The sequence below is a fragment of the Falco cherrug genome, chromosome 4, assembly GCF_023634085.1.
Source record: "Falco cherrug isolate bFalChe1 chromosome 4, bFalChe1.pri, whole genome shotgun sequence".
In the NCBI taxonomy this organism is placed as follows: domain Eukaryota; kingdom Metazoa; phylum Chordata; class Aves; order Falconiformes; family Falconidae; genus Falco; species Falco cherrug.
Window position 1 is genome coordinate 111103423 of NC_073700.1, and position 17917 is coordinate 111121339.

Below are 17917 nucleotides of genomic sequence, written 5' to 3' on the forward strand. Positions count from 1 at the left end.
AACGCTATTAATTTTAATGCATATGTTAATTTAAGTAATAAGTAAGTTTTTAGTATGGTCCTGCTGAAAAATTGCCTCTCAGAAAACTATGTTCCTAAATTATGTAGTCTGTGATAAATTATTTTAAACAGTTTTGCATAAATCAAGCAGCTGAGTTGAGTTTGAGGCCATAATAAATGATGTCTTTATCTTACTTTACACACTAATTGCTGTAATAACTGTGACACTATTGTTGTCCATACTACTTTAGACTGCAGGGAGGTTATAATTCAGTTATAATAGTTTAAAACAACTCTTTTCTATACCAATGACACAGTTGGCTGTTTTCATTTAGTATGTTATATTTTGGAATGCACAAATAATTTATTTAAATATAGGTATATACAAATACGAGGATGGAAAAACTCTACAGAATTCAATACAATGGCTGCATGCAGTGGGAATGACGCTATGATTTGCTTCATAGGCATGGAGTATGAACTGAAAACTAGGAAAAGTTTTGACGGTGTGCAGAAAATCCCATCACCACATTGAAGGATCTTCAAACCTGCAATACACATTATGAATAAAAAACAAAACAAAACAAAACAACAACATTAAACACATTTTAAAACCCCTTCTGAAAAATATGAAGTTAGAACTACCTAGAATTTTCATTTTAATAATAGCAGCAGTAAGGAATACATCAAAGCAGAGGCATTATGGATGGCCAAAAGTCTATGCATTGGTACCAGAACTTGCCCCTCCATACTGCTGCCCTGGTGCAGTGTTTTACACCACTGAAACTCACTGCAAAACTGCTTTATGCCATCAAGTAGCACTTCATGAAAACCAGCTAAAAAACTATGTTCTGTTGAAATACAAATACTTTTAAAGAGACACTTTTTACTCTAACTCAGGAGTAAACAATTTCCAAAGAACGTTTACCGAGCCAAACAAAATCGTGTCATGCTGTAAGCACCTTCAAACAAAACTGAGGTTCACAACCACCATCCTAAAATACTATCGCGGTATTCCACTGCTCAATCTCAAATATTTGAAATGTGTTGAAAAAAGCGCTGAGGGCAGGATTTGATCCAGAGGTACTCTGCTTGTGAACAGCTGCTCTGGCTACACAGAGAGTAAGTCAACAGGTGAGAGAACATGGAGATGCACCAGGGTAAATGCATTTGCCATAATTCTTCCCATCTAAAAGCTGGGCATCTAGTCTTGATTAAACATCTAGTCTGCCTCCACAATCACTGGAGACTGTGACACAGACACCCTGAGAGGGAAGTTGACACCCTGTCCATTTTACAATGGAAGGCTCATTTTGGAGATACCCATCCCTTTGACTGACTGCAAATGTAGCCTAGACTACTACTTCCCTCTGTATCCTAATTTTCAAAGAGGCAATGTTAAGAGAGATGCATCCTGTTATTGAGTATTAAATATTTTCTCATGACTCCACAAGATCAGAAGCATGCCACATCCTGTTTTTGTCATAAGAACTTACTTGTACTCAGGTTAAGGTGCCTTCTTTTTTTATTCCTTCCTATTTTTTAACTAGCTTCTGTAAGAATCTCTAAGCTTTCTTCATAGGGTCAGTCATACACCTAGGCTGCAAAATACTTTGGGGCATATTTTAGTCAGCAAAAGTGAAATGCCAAACCAGGCCAGCCAAGCTGAATACAATTAAGTTGTTTATTAGTACCTCAGTGTTTAGTTACAAAGTTCAGTTCCCGAGAACTCATGAAATACGTCTCTTCATCACTGCTTCACTGAGCGCAAATTACATCTGCTCCATAACTGGCTGCCTATATAACTGTTTCTAAACATTTACCTCATTAATTTAAGTTTAGAATAATACCAGCCTGCCTTTTATTCATCCAGCCTTTCTTCCTCCAGGAGGAAGGCTTAGGCAGCTGTGTTGTACCTGGGCATGTCTGCTGTGTGTCCAGCTGTCCCACCCCTGCATGGCTCCCCTAACTTCCCCACCAGCTTTCAAACCCTCTGGACAGTTTCAACCAAGTCAGAGTGGTACAGGTAACTCAGAGATACTAAGTTCCTTATGTGCCATGAAACGCTGGGCTGGGTAGAAAGGAGATTTAATTATGTCCTCACATGGAGGAAAAAGCTAGAGCAGGGTTCAGAATTGATACAGGGTTTTATCCTAGAAAACTAGACGTCATTGTTCCCAGTACTCCCATAACTGTCATCGATGAATGACAGATACCATACTCAATTTAAAGTGCTGTTACAGGGGGTATGAAATAGAAATCTGTTTCTCATCAATTCTTGATCTTAAATGCAGACTAGTTTGTTATTTTGCTCATGAGTTTTTCTCCCTGGTGTGTTATAAATAGCATTATTGAAACAATAATAATAACAACCATGAAGTTTTGTTATGAAGGGGTGAAAATAACAGAGAGTATTAAGACTTTGTGCTACCCTGTGTGTTGCCTCAAATTCACGGCAGCGGAAATTTCCCATTATGTGAGGGCTCTGCCTTGTCATTACCAAACAGAAAATAGTCTAATACATTTCACTGCGCTCCATGCAGTTTTTTACATAAGCATCTGCAGAGAAAAGTGCATCCCCACAGCTGCGGTTAGTCATCAAACCATAAGTCAATGGTCTCTCTATGCACAAGTTCCACAAGTCTCATTTGTGGACAGCCTCCCTTGATGGCAGTAGAAATTTTGGTCACCTTTCAGCAACAAAATCATGCCCCAAGTTCAGTGCTACAGACTATTATGCTTAAGTATTTAGCTAGTCTAACTGAGCTTTTGCACAGCTCATGAAAGTGCAGAGCATTTGCTTGTAGACTCCCGAGATGACTACTGCATAAAATGTTTATTTCTGCAGTAGAAGTATTATCAGCAAACTTCAGGCTATCAGTGAAGGCTTAAACTGAGCTCATTCATGCTTGATTGTGAGTAAAATCAAACCCAGTATTTTCTTTCATGAGCCAAAACTCCCCTGGCATCTTACTTTTTTAACATACTTACTTTTCAGCTGCGTAAATTGTAGTCACTATTACAGTATCTTACATTATAGCTGAAGTGTCATTACCCAACTAGATAAATACAGCATGCACATTTGAAACCCCACTGTTGCTTGAAATACCAGTGTTATTTCAAACCAAGAGCAAATGGAAATATAAAGGCCTTTTTTCCCCTTTGTAAAATATTGGGTACAAAACCAATGTGAAATACTGTATTTTAAAGACCAGTCACTGCCGTGCATTTGTGCATAAGTTATGTGCGTGCGTATTTACCACTCGCACATCTTTAGAGGAACCAGTCTGAGCAGCAAATGAGTAGAAATATGCCAGCTTTGGTGCTCCAGTATGTAAGGAATCATCATCAGGCACTGGCACACAATTCTGTGTAATAAAGTCCAGTATGGGGAAGCATTGTGGGAGTGCTTCTCCTCCTCCAAACAGCAGGTATGGTGTGCTCCCAAAGTCAGGAAACGAGGAGTTCGGGCTATATTATATCCAGTAAGGCATTTCTTGCATTCATAGGTGGTGCTAGCTCTTAACAAAAAGGGAATTAATGTTTTTTAAGGACATGTTTACCCAGCTGTTGGTGGCATATGTTTTCTCCCCGTGAAACATATTTACTGATAACAAATGAAACTGTTAAATCTAAATGAGAAGCGAAAGCCTCCACAAAACCTATTCATACATACCTGGATCTGGGAATATTTTCTGTGCTTTCCCTCAACAAGAGGTCTGAGATCAGTGTCTCTGGGCTTGATCTCTTTCCATATCTAAGGAAAGATTTAAAAAAATTTATTTTTTTATATGTCAGTTTTTAAAAATGAAGACTAGACACAGAACCATTAGTCATTTTTTTCAGAAAAAAATGACTAGAGCAGACATAAATACAGCTTTCCAGCAAGTACTTTGACTCAACTCGACATAGCCATGTGAGAAAATATTCATTCTTCAGTTTTAATTTTTTCTGTATTTTTCTATATTTTTTTCCATAATCATTTTACATCATAGTATCGAGAAACATCAAATATTTCTCAATTTAATGGCTGTTCCTAGATACTCTAGGATCTTGCATCTTATGTGAGCATGAAGGAAGAGGCAGGAAGCTGTGCATGACGTGACCTCCCAGCATGTCATTCTTGCCTACAAACCCAGTTCCATTATCTCATTAACTTTCTTCTTGGTTTAGATGCTACTGTATCCTTCATCAGAAATTAGGTAAATGAAGAGTGGAATTTATCTATTAAGCTAATAGAAAACAAAACTCTGTTTGCCAAGTAATCGGCCAAGATTTTTTAAGATAGCTACTACATTTGGGGCTGCTAAATGCATAGCGCATTAGGTCCTAAAAACTAAGCTACCCAAGGTAATCACCACTCTTGAACTACATGTCTATAGACAAGAAAGCCTCCCGATTCAGAGCTCTGTTAAATGGGATATCACTGGCTGCCTTTGTCCTGTATCGCTACACAGCAGCTGTCTTTCCATTATTTTTTTTTTAAATTTGTTTTTTGAAATCCTGGGTACTATACATTGCTTAACAGTTAAAAAGTACTGCAGTTCCTGGTTCTTGGGAAAGAATTTGCTCTGTTTTCCTGAGAGAACAGAAGCGACAACGAGCAGCCAGCGTGGCAGACATTTCATCACTATAAGGATTCATTAGCCTGAGAGTGGTAACTGTAAGCAAACGCTCCTTGGTTGGAAAGAATTAAGATCATGGTTTGTAACTTGTTTATGTAATTAGTCTGAATCACAAAGTACATTAACAGATAAAAGCTTTGTGAATGCCTCTTGAGTGGAATTCTGATTCCAGAGAAATCAAATGTGTAATTAAGGACTTACATTTTATCCATTACTATCAAGATTATGTTTCTCCAATGACTTAATCTAAATTTAAAAGAAAAAAACCCCACCTTCCAAAACTATATTTAAAAAGCTAGCAGTTTTGCCTGTTGATGGCATAACTTCCTGGGAAGTGGAAACATACCTCACTTTTCAATCATTTTATTCAACTCTGTATTTTTTACATTGCCGTAATCATTTTAGTACATCACCTGTGCTCCAGAAAGATAAAGCATCAGTTTCAGAAACTTAAAGTAAATTTCTTAATCTAAGCTGACTGAAAGCAGGTATCTGAAAAGAACCAGCCAGACATAGTAAAATGCTATTACAATAACGCAATCAAGCATGATGCTGAATCAAATACCTCACACTCCATCACCACAAAGGGATTTCTTTCTTTCTAATTCCCTACTCTGATTAACATGGATGTGACCTGGACTTCAACCAAGGGGGAATCCAATTTGCTGTTATCTTAAAGAAATTGATGTAACAAATCAACAACTTGCTCCAACAACTCACACTTGGGCAAAATTCCCACTAATCTCTCGGAAAGTTTTGTCTGAATAAGAAGTAGGTAGCAACCCCCTGGAGTGCAGAGATTTGGTCAAATTATGAAGATGACTGTGTTGGAGAGACATCTTTTATAGGAGTCCCTTCTGTGCTTTGGTTAGACCTGTGCTGGATGGACCTACCATGTCCTCACACAGCAAAGCTGCATGCAAGGTGATCGCTGACTGCGACCAACTGGGCTGGCCAAGGAGTGGCCACTCTTCCTATGTCAGGTGCCTAAACCTCCCGTTTGCTCTGTAATTTTGCCACTGGGAAAGAACCATGCCACAGCCATATTAAAAAGAGGTCATGGACAGAGTCCATCCCTTCTTACTGAAGCAAATGCCTTGGGAGATCTTTGCTCCAGCTGCTTCATGGTTTGCTCCTTGCCTTCCCTACCCAGCTCTGAGACCACGTGAATACAGAAAGCTGAGTCTTTATTTGCTGTTTGGGAAACACTTTTATCAAATATCATTGCTATTTTAAAAGAGTGAGGCTCCAAGCTTTGTGAAAATATCTAGTTGGGGTTTATGCTCAGCTTGAGGCATTAAAACCTTTTTTCTGGCATGCTGATAACCCACAGCTCCAGCTGAAGCCAGAGGGATTGAAGAGTGAACACACTTGTTCTTACTAGGAACTTCGTATCTCAGCCTTAGCAAAATCTCAAAGCTTCCTATGAAAACTTGGGCCTTGGGAGGCAAACCCCACCGGTCCAAGGCCAGCGACAGGAGCTGAAGGACCTCAAAAAAGCATCTTGTGGGTCAGATTCAGAAAACTGCCACAAAACCCCTCCGAAGGTCTCAGGATCTGCCCCCTTCCCCATTAAAAGGTGTTGGCATGAAGCGGGAGCACCAGCACTCCCCAAGTCAGACACACTTTCAGGTATCTTCTGCCCTGCCTATAGTCCAAGCTCCAGCAGGAAGGGCCTTCCTGATCTGCTGCAGCACAGGAGAGCCACAGATCCACGAACAAGCTACGAGGTACAAGAAAGGAAGGGGGCCTGCTGGCAAGAGGGAGTACAGGCAGCAGCAAGCAGCAAAAGGGAATGTTTCAAGTAAAGATGGGCTCTGAAAAAAGCCCCCTGAACGGTGCAGTAGAGGGGCATGAGGCAAAGACCACAGGACAGTTTTGGGAACCGAGGTGAGACTAAAGACACACAGACATCTGCAGGGTAGGAGTCTGCATCTCTGCTGGTTACCTTAGGCTCTCTTTTAAGTTATAAAGACCTGGCACGTAAGGAACAAGAGACGTCATCAGAAGCCTGAAACAGGCCTGGTGACCTGTGCCCCACAACTACCTGTTTCCCTCAGATAACCACAAAAGGGTATAAAGCTGATGGACACAGATGTCTGAAGCTAAGTGAGATGGATCTGAAGAGGAAGGACCTCAAAGGAGAGGGGGAGCAAAGCAGCCACATAAAGAGAAGAACAGAAAGAAGGTCTGCAAGGAAGAACCTTCATGGGAGCTGGGGTGAAGACCCTATGGGTCACAGTAGATCACAGGGGAATGACACTCAAATGCTTGGGTTAGGCCAGAAGTAGAAGCCAGGAGGATGAGCCAGGTTATTCATAATCACAGAAACATCAACCAAGACAAGACAGATGAACCTGAAGAGAAAAAAAGCACTGATCTCCTCATCCTTTCCCAAAGCGCTCTTCCTGATCCATCTCACCAGCTGCAGCGACCAGGCTGCAGGCACCAGGTCTGGTGAGAGGCTGAGCGCTGCCGGCTCACACAGCCTCCGGAGGGGCAGGGCGAGCCCCCGGACCCCTCCTCTGCCCCCCCTTACAGGGCTCCCAAGCAGCACCACGCACAAAAAGCAGAGGTAAAAAGCTGTAAGAAGAAAGCACACTTTGAGCACAACCACTGAAACGGACCAAATGATTGCCCTTAGACCGGTCCAAAACGCTTCAAAAGTTACTGATTCATTTTGCAAGTGACTGTGTCACTGCTGAAACACAGGACCCCCAGGAGCTCAGTTAAGCTTTCCAAACGGAGGAGGCAATTGCTTTATCTTTGCATGGTTAATTCACCACACACTTTTTTTTTTTTTAGATAACTTATGTAGTCAACTTTAAAATGCACATCATGAAGTTGCCATTGCGGTGCGTTTTTTCTGCCAGCTTTCTTGTACTTCCAGGTCAATACTGTTCCCTTTAAATATGAGAGGGTGGGTGGGAAATCTAGGTAAAATCTGAAGAACAAAATTTAAATTCTGCATTGTTTTATCAATCAACAGCAATAACAATTTCATTTCAGAACCCAAATCCGCACAGAAGAATGAAAGCAGTCGCAATTTCTGAGTTCTGTACTTGCACCCCAGAAATTACAGAAAAAAAGCTACACAGTCAATGTTAAAGCAAACATACATGGCACACATCAGTAGTGGAAGCTAAATACAGATGAGAAGGTTCATTTTGTTGGGTTTGGGATTTGTTTGTTTGCTTGTTTTTAAACATGACCTGGTTTTGGACAGGAACCACCTTTGAAATCAGAGATGAAAGAAACAAAAGAAGAGATGAGAGATCGGCCTGGAGATCCCACCACATGCAAGGGGAAAAGGCAGCAGAGGACCAGATTATTTTAGCTGTAATCTAAACAAAAAGTTATCCGAGCACAGACTATCACACACAAGCATGCCTTACACATGAACAAGTTGTGAATATTGCTTTAAAAGTCCAAGGCTGAAGATCTGTGTTTTTATCTTCCTCTTCATCTGTGTTATGCTATTAGTGCACTGGCAGGCAATGTTATGGGTTTGCGGGAAAGCTCTCGCTTACGCAACAGCCTGCCTTCTAATTTAATTCTTCAGACTTCTAGAGGGGCAAATGAAAGCCTAAGTTTAGACCTCTCATCTGGTTTTGATATTAAACAAATAGATAAATATGTCAAAGCTCTTCTGGGTCGCATTCTGTTCAGGGACCTCAGGGGAAACGTCATCACAGTCTAAACCGGACAGATGCTCCCAAATAAAACAATTTTTTGATAATAATTTGCACTTTTTCCAGACTGGGCCTTTACCTCTACTTTAAAAAGCACAGTCATCCCCAGAAAGCCAGTTCAGAGCCAGGCGGGTTTGGGTCACACTCTTTTCCCTTTCACCTTGAGCTTGGGTTCTTGCTAGTGGTCTCGAGAGGGTTTTTGCTAGGACTAGTTGGCTTTTTAGCACTCGCAGCTGCATCGAGTAGCTGGCAAACCACAAAGCACCTGGATTAGCACAACTCCTCAGCAAGGCTAGAAGGACACTTCTTCCTCATCAAAGTCTTCACTAGAGTCAGTGGCAGCAACAGAAGTGGGAAACTGCTCCGACTGCCCTATCTCGCTCTCTCCAGCTCCCAGCTTAGGTGTGTTTTCTCTCCCTTTTTTTTTTTTTTTTTATTTTGGGGGGGGGGGGGTGTCTCCCCATACACTCTGCCCTGTAGTTCATGCTCTGCCTGGCAGCCTGGCTGTACGAGGGGTAGAGAGGGCTGAGAGGGCAGAGGCAGCATCAACCCCTGCCCCTTCTGCCAACTTGGGTGGTGGAAATTCAGCTCCAGACCCAGAGCCAACTCAGGGGTGCGTGGCTGTCACTCTCTAAAGGGAAGGAGTCTGTGCACCACAGTCTTTCCCCGTGTCAGTGGGGGAGGCAGGGCAAGGCACCCAGGCGCACCCCGCTTCCCTCCCCTGACCCTCGCCAAGGAAACGGGCAGCCCGGGGGGTGGGAAAAGGGGATGCCGGCCGGGCCGCTCTGCCTACCTCTGCCGGGTGATGAGGTTGATGTAGTGCCTCAGCGCCGAGTAGTATCTGGCCATGTCCTCTGCGGGGGCATCCTCGCCGGGGCTGTCCGGTTTGGAGGGGTACGCCTCTGCCAGCGTCCCCAGGCAGACCAGCAGCGACAGGGCGAAAGTCAGCACCGACACCCACAGCCTCACGGTGCCCTGCATCTGCACGGCGGGGAGGGAGGGAGGGAGGGGAGGGGAGGGGATGCGCTGTCAGCACCTGCCCCGACGGCGGGAGCAGCGCGGCCGCCCCAGCGCGCCCCAGCCCGGCCCGCCCGCTCCCCCCGTGCCCGTGCCCGCCCCGTCGCGGCACTCACGGCGGCGGCTGCAGCGGAGCGGCTCTCGGCTCAGCGAGGCGCTTCTGCCCGTGCGTCGGGGCTCCCGAGTGCGGGGCTCCGTGCCTCGCCGGGGTGTTTTAAGGCTTCCCCGGCAGGCAGGAGGGGCCTCGGGCGATCACGCCTCGCCGGCTCCGGTCCCCCCCGCCCCGCTCCCGCCTGCCCCTGCCCCGGCAGCGGCACGGCGGCTCCGGCCGGGCGGGGCCGGGCGGGACCGAGGGGGCGGGCGCTGCCGCTGCCCCCCCGCCGCCCGCGCGCCGCCCCGCCGCCCCGGCAAATCCCACCCGCGGGCCGAGCCGGCCCCTGCCCCCGGGCCCTGCACCAGCCCCTGCCCGGCCCCGCGTGTCCCGGGCCCGGCCGCCCGTCTTCGCGGCCGCCCGGCGCCGGCAGGGGAGGGGGAGCGAGCGTGGGGAACGATTTACCCCGCTCCTGCGGCGCCGGAGCGGCCCCAGGCTCGAGCTCCTTAGCAGGGATGCTGCCGCACGAGAAAGCGAGACCGTCCGGGGCAACGAAAAACGCCAGACCGGTGCCCCAAGCTCTGACATCGGGCTTAGCGAAAGCGTCGGTCCTGAGGCTTAGCTGCCCGGGCCTGGCAGCAGAGCCGCAGCGGTGAAATCGTTCCTCCCTCCGTGCCCACTCTGCCGGGGAGACCCTCTGCACCCCTGCCCGGGGCTACCTCCCGAGCGGCTTTTCTAAAGTGACTTTATGCTGGTTTATTTCTGTGCCTGAGCCACAGACCAGAGAAAACAGCCCACCAATGCCATGGGATCACCACAGCCTTTCCAGTAGCTGTCCTGGCCCAAGGGAACCGCTCTGAATCCGGGAGACAGCACCTTCTCCCAGCAACATGGGACTACAGGGTCTGATCCGGCCCAAGTGCCAGATTTACATGTTTCCCTGAACTTATCCAGGCCCAGAGTCAGCGGGGAGAGATGGGCACGCTGACAGTGAGCTGATCCCTCGCCCGACCGAGGTCTGAGGTAAGCAGGGTGGGGATCTCCTGGCGCCGTACCTTCCTCCACTGGTTGCAGCAGCAGCCCAGGCAACCAGGCTGGACCAGACACCTGAGCACCAGAGTGCCTGACGCTGGGTAGGACAAATCCAACCTAAACAAAGTTTCAGAATTTGTTGAAGAGTTTTGTGGAGTTGAAAACTATTCATACGTATTAGTGAAATTCAGTTTTAGAAACAGGTAATCTGATTAGCATCTTGATGACCAATGACTAATTCCAGTTGGAATGACAAATCATGACTCTGATCATATCTTATTTTTACTTCAGGTTGAAGGTAAAATAACAATCACCCAAGTAAGAACATTAGACATACTGACAGAAAGCTTCAAGGCATATTCTAAAATTATATTGTACATACGTTACTGTAAATGTAGTTGTTAATTTCTGTAGTCATTATCATATGCAGTTATTGGCTTAATAATAATCCAGCAGATTCTGAAAAACAATATTCAGTTCACAAAAGCAAACCATTTTCATCACTCCAGAAAGAGAATCTCAACATTATCTGAAAAAAAAAAAAAAAACAAACCCTAGCAAATAAATAGGTCTTGCGGAAGCTCACTAGACTATATCCATTTCAAGCCATGGAAGCAAAGAAAATTCCAGAGCTCTTAACATCAAGTGATATTTTGAAATCCTCATGACTCCATAGTGCACTGGCCACAGACCTTACAGCAAGATTACAGGCTGCCTTTTATCACATCCTGAGTGAAGAATTTAATGTGTGCGAATAATTTTCCATGCCACAGCCAGCAACTCGAGCTCCTAATTTCAGCAGATCTGCGCAGAGGGTGACATCACGTCTTACACAGTGGCCTCACTGCATCCCTGCCTTCCCTGTCCTCCCACCAGCAGCAATCCTGCGCATTCCGTGTTCGCACTGCCCTCACGTTGGCTCAACAGAAGCAGCTGATCTGACAGCCTGATGCCTGCAAATGCCCTCCAGGGCGACTGTGCTTCCAACACTTTCCATCTGCCATGCTGAATCCAATAACCTGCCTAATCCAAAACTTGCATTGATCCAGTTTATCAGCTTTTATGGGGTGCAGGGGACAAGCAGTCACCACACTGGGGACTGAAGCATCTGGGAAGGTGTGCCACACTGACAGCTCTCACCAGTTTCAGCCTGATTCTGCCACAGCCATCTCCCACCAGCTCACAGGAATTGCAGGTGACTTTCTCACCGTTAAACTCTTTCACCACTTGTAAGTGAGATTGCTGCTCTGCCACTATTTTTACACTATCAACCTTCAAGGCAGCTCAGAGAAAGAGGAATAAGACTAGCAAGCAGAGCAAGATAAACATGAAGTCTCTCATCTACATGCTTACTTGGGCTATAAGGAGGTAACGACATTCCCTCATCGTGGGTATGTCTGTATCGCTTGACATGTCATGCTGCCACGTCTTGGCACAGGCCACCACCACGGCAGTCGGCTGTCAGCATCTCCAGAAACCCTGGATGAATCCCTGCTCTTTTCCTAGTGGTGAGGTATGAGCAGGATGCTGCTCCCTCCAAGGAAATGATTGACGAATCACACCTGCTACGTCCCTCTACGAAACGCTGGGTCTGGAGCACCAGTTCCCCACCAAAACAAGGCACAGACCATACTACCAGTCAGTTTAGTTTGCTTCACAGCTTGAGGAGTGAAGGAAGCCTTCACTTATGCATGAGGAGGAATCAAATTTGCCTCCCATACAAGACCGCAGGCTGCTTGGCAGGGTCTGGGAAGAGGTTTTCTTGCCCACAGTACTGTAATCCAAATCAACTCATCTGTTGGGTCTTACCTTTGGATGAAGTAACATCTCCCAGCTTGTGCTGAATTTGGACTCATGCCCCTATTCTGAGTGGCCAAAAGGTTTATGAGATGTCAGACCTTACCACTCTCACTGCACCTCCAGAATAACACTTCTTTCTGCACAGTTCCAGCATTTAATTTGGGAAACTCAAAACGCTGAGCCAAAATGTTGATCACCCTGCTTTCCATAGTGCCTATTTCTGTAACGGTATTGAGGTTCAGCTCCAGGTGTGTGCTTATGCTCCATTTCATCATTTAAGATGAAGCATACACCTCAGAGCTTTCTTGAGTCCAGAAACTTTTATGTTTGGAGCCACTCTCTACATTCTTACAAAAATTTCCTCTCCTTCTGTTTTGAAACACTGAAAATCCATACAGGCTCATCCAGTTGCTACCATAAAATATACATTTTAACATAGATAAAATATATTTTGGATACATAACATGATCATCAGTATAAACCCAATGTAACGTTCATAAATTGAAAAAAGAAACCCTATACCTAAAGTTACACACATATATAGGCTCCGGTGTATCAGGGAGACAAAGTGTTCCTGGATCTCAGTGATCTTAATGGGTGTTTTACAAGTGGTTTCCAGCGTCAAGGTCTCCTGCATCTTTGATGATGCCTGTTGATGATAACTCTATGTGGATGCCTGCCCAGTGTTACTGTCCTCACATAAAGCAGGCAGGCATTTATATTCTGGCAAATGGCAGAGCTGCACTTCCCACAAGCAGCTTTGGGATGGGCTATAAAGGCGGAGAAGAAGACAGCCAGGGTAGTTGGAAAGAAATGAGTAAGACTCAGAAGAGCTGATGAAGAAAGGTGGGAAGAACAGAATGGAGTTCAAGAATGCAGCCTGGGAGAGAGCAGAAAGGCACAGGCATAGCTTAAATATGGCAGTACTTAGATATCCACGTTTTTAATTTGCCAAATATTATGGGCTTGCAAATATGCGACTCTTGGCTACACTATAGTGAAGCAATCAAGAGCTTGAAGAGTATTTAACTGCGTACAGAGAGAAAGAAGGGCATTTCAAAGCCCTGAGCAGGTATCAATGACAGGTACAGCGTCAATAGGAAAAAAGTGAAAAGGAACATTACAATCAAATTTTGCCTGTGTTTTAGTGTCATGACATTTAAAGATTCAATAGACAGCTGTTTAGCCTACAAATTTCAGACTACACTAAGAATGGAAAGACTTCCAAGATATCAACATATTAAAAGTAAGATGATAGTGTTCTACAAACAGCATAAATGTGAAAGAAAATTCAGGTCATTTATTAATGGTAATATATACAATTGCATTAAACAGGGGCATGATATTTGCCTTAACTAAAATGAAATGTAGTGTGATTAACTTGGGACAGAATATTATTTATAGCATGCTTTCTGTGGTAGGCATGGGATTAAAGCTGTTCTTTATTATTACAAATACACATAATATCATTTTCTCGCTGTTGTGTGCATCAGTGATCCTAAACTAACATTCCACAATAGCCCATTAATAGTCTTTGTTTTAAATACAAAAGCAAGATCAATCTCCTAGTAGAGGGAAAGGGTTAAAAACTGGAGCCCAAGGAAGAAAAGATTTATGTCTTACTAGAGACCTGGAAATGGCAGATTTTATCAGCTGATATTGCCTGTGCTCTTGCAGTTAAAATGTCTCACTAAAGGTTTCCACAGCTGAGCAAACCTTCCAGAAATGCTGAATCTTTAGGACTAGAAGTTCAGTCAGATAAGCGGTGTATAATTATTCAGCACTCACATGAATTTATCTGAAACTATTTGGACAGAAAATGGGGCTGTTAATCTCAAAAAATCAGACTCTCACACACTTTACAGTATTGCTGATTTCAGTCTGCTTAGCAATACATTCAAAACAGCTTCTCATTGTGCTTTGATGTCTCATGGTACCCACATTTCCAAACTTTTATGTGTCCGTTTCAGTACTCATACTCACCTGTACACGCCGGTAAGAGTCGAACAGAACACCCTCTAACCCTGAAGCGACCACCCCTTCCCGCCTGTTCAGCAGCAGTACCATTTTCGAGAGGCATCCTTGTGAGTCCAGCGTTAAGCAGGTTCGTAACACTCCACCAAAAGGTAGGGCTCTGGCTGAGTACAAACAACACGAAAATACAAAAGAGAAGAAAAAGCGATTGGATCAAACCACAAGCCCGTATATCTTACCCTCGACGGCATCTAAAAGCAGATTCCTAAGACTGTCAGAACAGAAATAGAATGTTACACTATTTCCCCAGTATTCTTTTCCCAACCTCTGTTAAACTGTGATTTAGGGACATCCCAACCAAGTCGAGGTTTTGTATGTCGTAGCAAACTTGGAGTACCACCAGCCTCCCGCGGCAGTCCCACAGCATTCCTGCTGTGGATTACCAGACAGGAATGGAAGCCATCAGCTGGCACCGTCCTCTTGTTAGCACTGTGATGTGACCTCCGGTGCCTGTGTGCCACCTTTGACCGCAGCACCAGAAAAGCCCAACGCTGATGCCAGGGAGATGGGTGGTATTCAACGAAGGTGGCGAGTGCCTTTACGTGCCACGGTGGCGTGACACATGCCATGCTCTCTGAGCTCTCCTGGACATGAACTACTTCTGGTGAGCACAAATGGCTCCTGTACAACTACTTGACTGTGAGCTGCAGACCCAAGATGCAATACAAGAACATTCTTTGCTATTTAAAGCGATGTTGTTCATAGCTTCACATCAAAGGCCCGCAAGCATCTGACTCACAATCACAGCAACATACAACTGGAAACCAGAAAAATAAAACCCGGGTTCATTGGAACCTTATAATGAAAGTTGTTATTTTTCTTTTCTGAAAACACAGCCAGAGAGACTTCTGAAATGCTGCAACAAGGTCAGAGGGTTATCAGCAATTGTCCTGAGGACACACAGTACAATGCACAGTTTTGACAGAAACACAACGATACTCAAATAAGTAACAAAACCAAACCCAGTATTTGCAACGGTAATGACATTTGTTTTGCTCTACCTTCCTCCCTTTCCCACTCCCCCAGGACAACAGAAAAACAAAGACAGATTAGTATGATGGAGATCAGAACGCTACCTCTGGCAACATGTCTACTGCTGAGACCAAAGGCAGTAAGGAACAGCTTACAAGAAGACAGTGGCTTAAAGCAAATGAATCAAGCTTTATATCAGAAACAAAAATTTTCCACACTGAAAGAAAGTGGTTTTTCATGTGTATAAGATGACGAAGTTGCCAAAGCTGTCATGACTTAAAGGCAACCAGAATTACTAGAATTAACCACTCTCAGCTTCAGTGTACGTCTTGACTTCAGTCCTGGTGAAGAGGGAATTAGGAGGGAAAGTGAGAGAAGTCCAGAAAGGCTACACTGTGAGATTGTGTTGAGTGACTCTGCCTGAAACTGAAAAAACAAAGGCTTGCCTGATGGGATTGTGCCAAGGACTGAAGAAATCCAATCACACTTACATGGAGAACTGTCACACATCTTACCTGCAGGGAGTAAATCAGAGGCAGACAGAAGAAAGACATCTGCAAAGGCTTCTGAAAAACCCTGCTATGTGTGTTTATTCGCAGAATATTACCACTTACTGATAATGTGTACAGAAGTGAATTCATCTACATTCAAAGCACTGGAGCTGAAAAATATCCTTCTGCTTAAAATGTGGATATTAAAAAAATCCCATCTTCTTTCCTAGCAGATTCACAGTCCAAGCACAATCAGAATCACTTTTGCTTCCTGTCCTGCAACATCGACACAGCTGAGAGTTAACTTTCTCCTGTATGGTTTCATAATTTTATATGTGTTGAATGCTTTATTACTTGTCATGGCACGCAGCACGGGAAACCTTGGATGCCAAAGTTGCAGCACATTTTAAAAGCAGATCTAAACTTGGAGACAGGGGTGACTGATTAATTTCAGAGTAATACAGGATGGGATTTGCATCTGCTGGCTTTAGCTATCCAAAGAGTGGGCGTTTGCTTTAAGAATTGGTCCAGGGTCTCCATATGGTAAAAAAAAAAAAAAAAAAAAAAAAAAGAGGGGAAAAAAAGAAGGAAAAAAAAAGCAAAAACTGGTGGCTGCAGAGCAATTCACCTAAGATAGATGTCCATCACAACTGGACAACTGCGAACTCACCAGGAGATGCTCCTCTCTCCCTGTCATCTTAAAATATAGGCATCATAGACTACCCAGTCATGCACAGTCAAAGAAACTGAAGAACAACCTGCACACTGGTGACCGGGAATCCTTTGCCATTGCAAGTGCTTGGATGCCACAGAGGACCACAACAGTTCTCCATACTAGAACTCATCCTTTGTTTATACCCTGACATGCACATTTGAAATACTACAGGCCTAGGATTTAGGAAAGGGTCATACACTTAAGATAGTGTCGTACCAACTGTACTGGTCTCACAGGGCAGCGACACATGGAAATGTCTTGATACACTCCCCCCAAAAAATGTCCAAATGGCCTTAACTGTGCACTGGCCTTATGCAGCTTGACTGTGTCCTAGCTAACACCTTTCACTCCTGCTAACTGGATGAGTTCCATCAAATAAACTCCATATTCAGCCACTAATTCAATAATTCTGACATCAGGAAAGAAATGTTTATCCATTATTCTGTGGGGTTTTTTCCTTGCACACTGGTGCAGTTTGGAGCAAAAGATCACGACAGCTGTAACACTAAGGGCAGGCTTTTGTTGTATATGACAAGCATAACAAGAATATGGATTACAAACTCTAGTATTGAAACATACCTTCTAAAGTTCTTCACACTACTAAAACTATCTATTTCATATTTTAGTTCTTATTGTCTCTTAATCCACTCACACAACCTTCTGTCAGGCACTAAGTAAAGGTCCTGTTGAAATAAAAGAAAATACGCCTTCAACAAACATGACTGAAAATGGATTCTGCCTGATTTAAGTCCATTTACTCCTTTTTCTTTGCTTGCATTTTGACAGTATGTTCTTATTTACTAATATCATACATTATTTTACTAAAATTAGCAGTGATATTATTTATGCAAATAGAAGCAATTAAGCAAGATGTGATATGGTCCCCCTCATCCTACTGCTGTGCTGTCCGTAGCCTCACCTACTAATTGTTGCCTACTAAGAGACTGCAGAAGGAAATACGGAGTTACCCATTATATTTGTTTGAGTTTAAGATCGTGCGGAAATGCCTTTCTTTCTACACTCTCCCATGAGAGAAGGAACAGACTTAGAAACTTTTGGCTCCCTTTATGCATTACACTAACCTCCACCCAAAGCAGGAAAAGACAAAGGGCTTTACAAGAGCTGTGATGCTTGAATAGGAACCAAATTCTGGGAAGCATCAGCGTGGGTCAGATGAAGGGATCAGCTACAGGCTGGAAGCCAAGGGCAGCATGCTGCCAGATGTGCTACACGTACAACACCAGGGCTTTGCTGATAGCTGGAAGAGTGGACTACAGAGAAGAGAGTAGATCAGGTGTTGACCCTCCTCAGATTTTTTGAAGCTTCAAGCAATAGCTTCACGGGAGAAGATCTTGGTACAGCTTTTAGCCTTTGCTCTGCAAAATGCACCTGGCAAAGCACAGCCTTGCTACACAGAGTGTCCACCCTTTCAATCTTGAAAGGTCTGGA

At 44.3% G+C, this 17917-nt stretch overlaps 1 protein-coding gene across 1 annotated transcript; it reads right to left on the minus strand.

Annotated features, from left to right (window-relative positions):
* Positions 1-255: 255 nt before the first annotated feature.
* On the minus strand, positions 256-9625 carry NPY (neuropeptide Y). The gene is made up of 4 exons (XM_055708858.1): positions 9450-9625; positions 9110-9297; positions 3676-3756; positions 256-547 (listed from the first exon to the last, which is right to left on the minus strand). The coding sequence occupies exons 2-4, from the start codon at positions 9295-9297 to the stop codon at positions 523-525; spliced, it is 294 nt and encodes a 97-aa protein (XP_055564833.1). The 5' UTR covers positions 9450-9625; the 3' UTR covers positions 256-522.
* Positions 9626-17917: the final 8292 nt, after the last annotated feature.

Excerpts from the sequence above, each read along its gene's own strand:
- NPY (XM_055708858.1), bottom strand. The coding sequence starts at position 9,297 with ATGCAGGGCACCGTGAGGCTGTGGGTGTCGGTGCTGACTTTCGCCCTG. Across the intron at positions 3,757-9,109 it reads AACCTCATCACCCGGCAGAG|ATATGGAAAGAGATCAAGCC; the intron begins GTAGGCAGAGCG and ends ATCTTTCCTTAG. Across the intron at positions 548-3,675 it reads GAAAATATTCCCAGATCCAG|GTTTGAAGATCCTTCAATGT; the intron begins GTATGTATGAAT and ends TGTGTATTGCAG.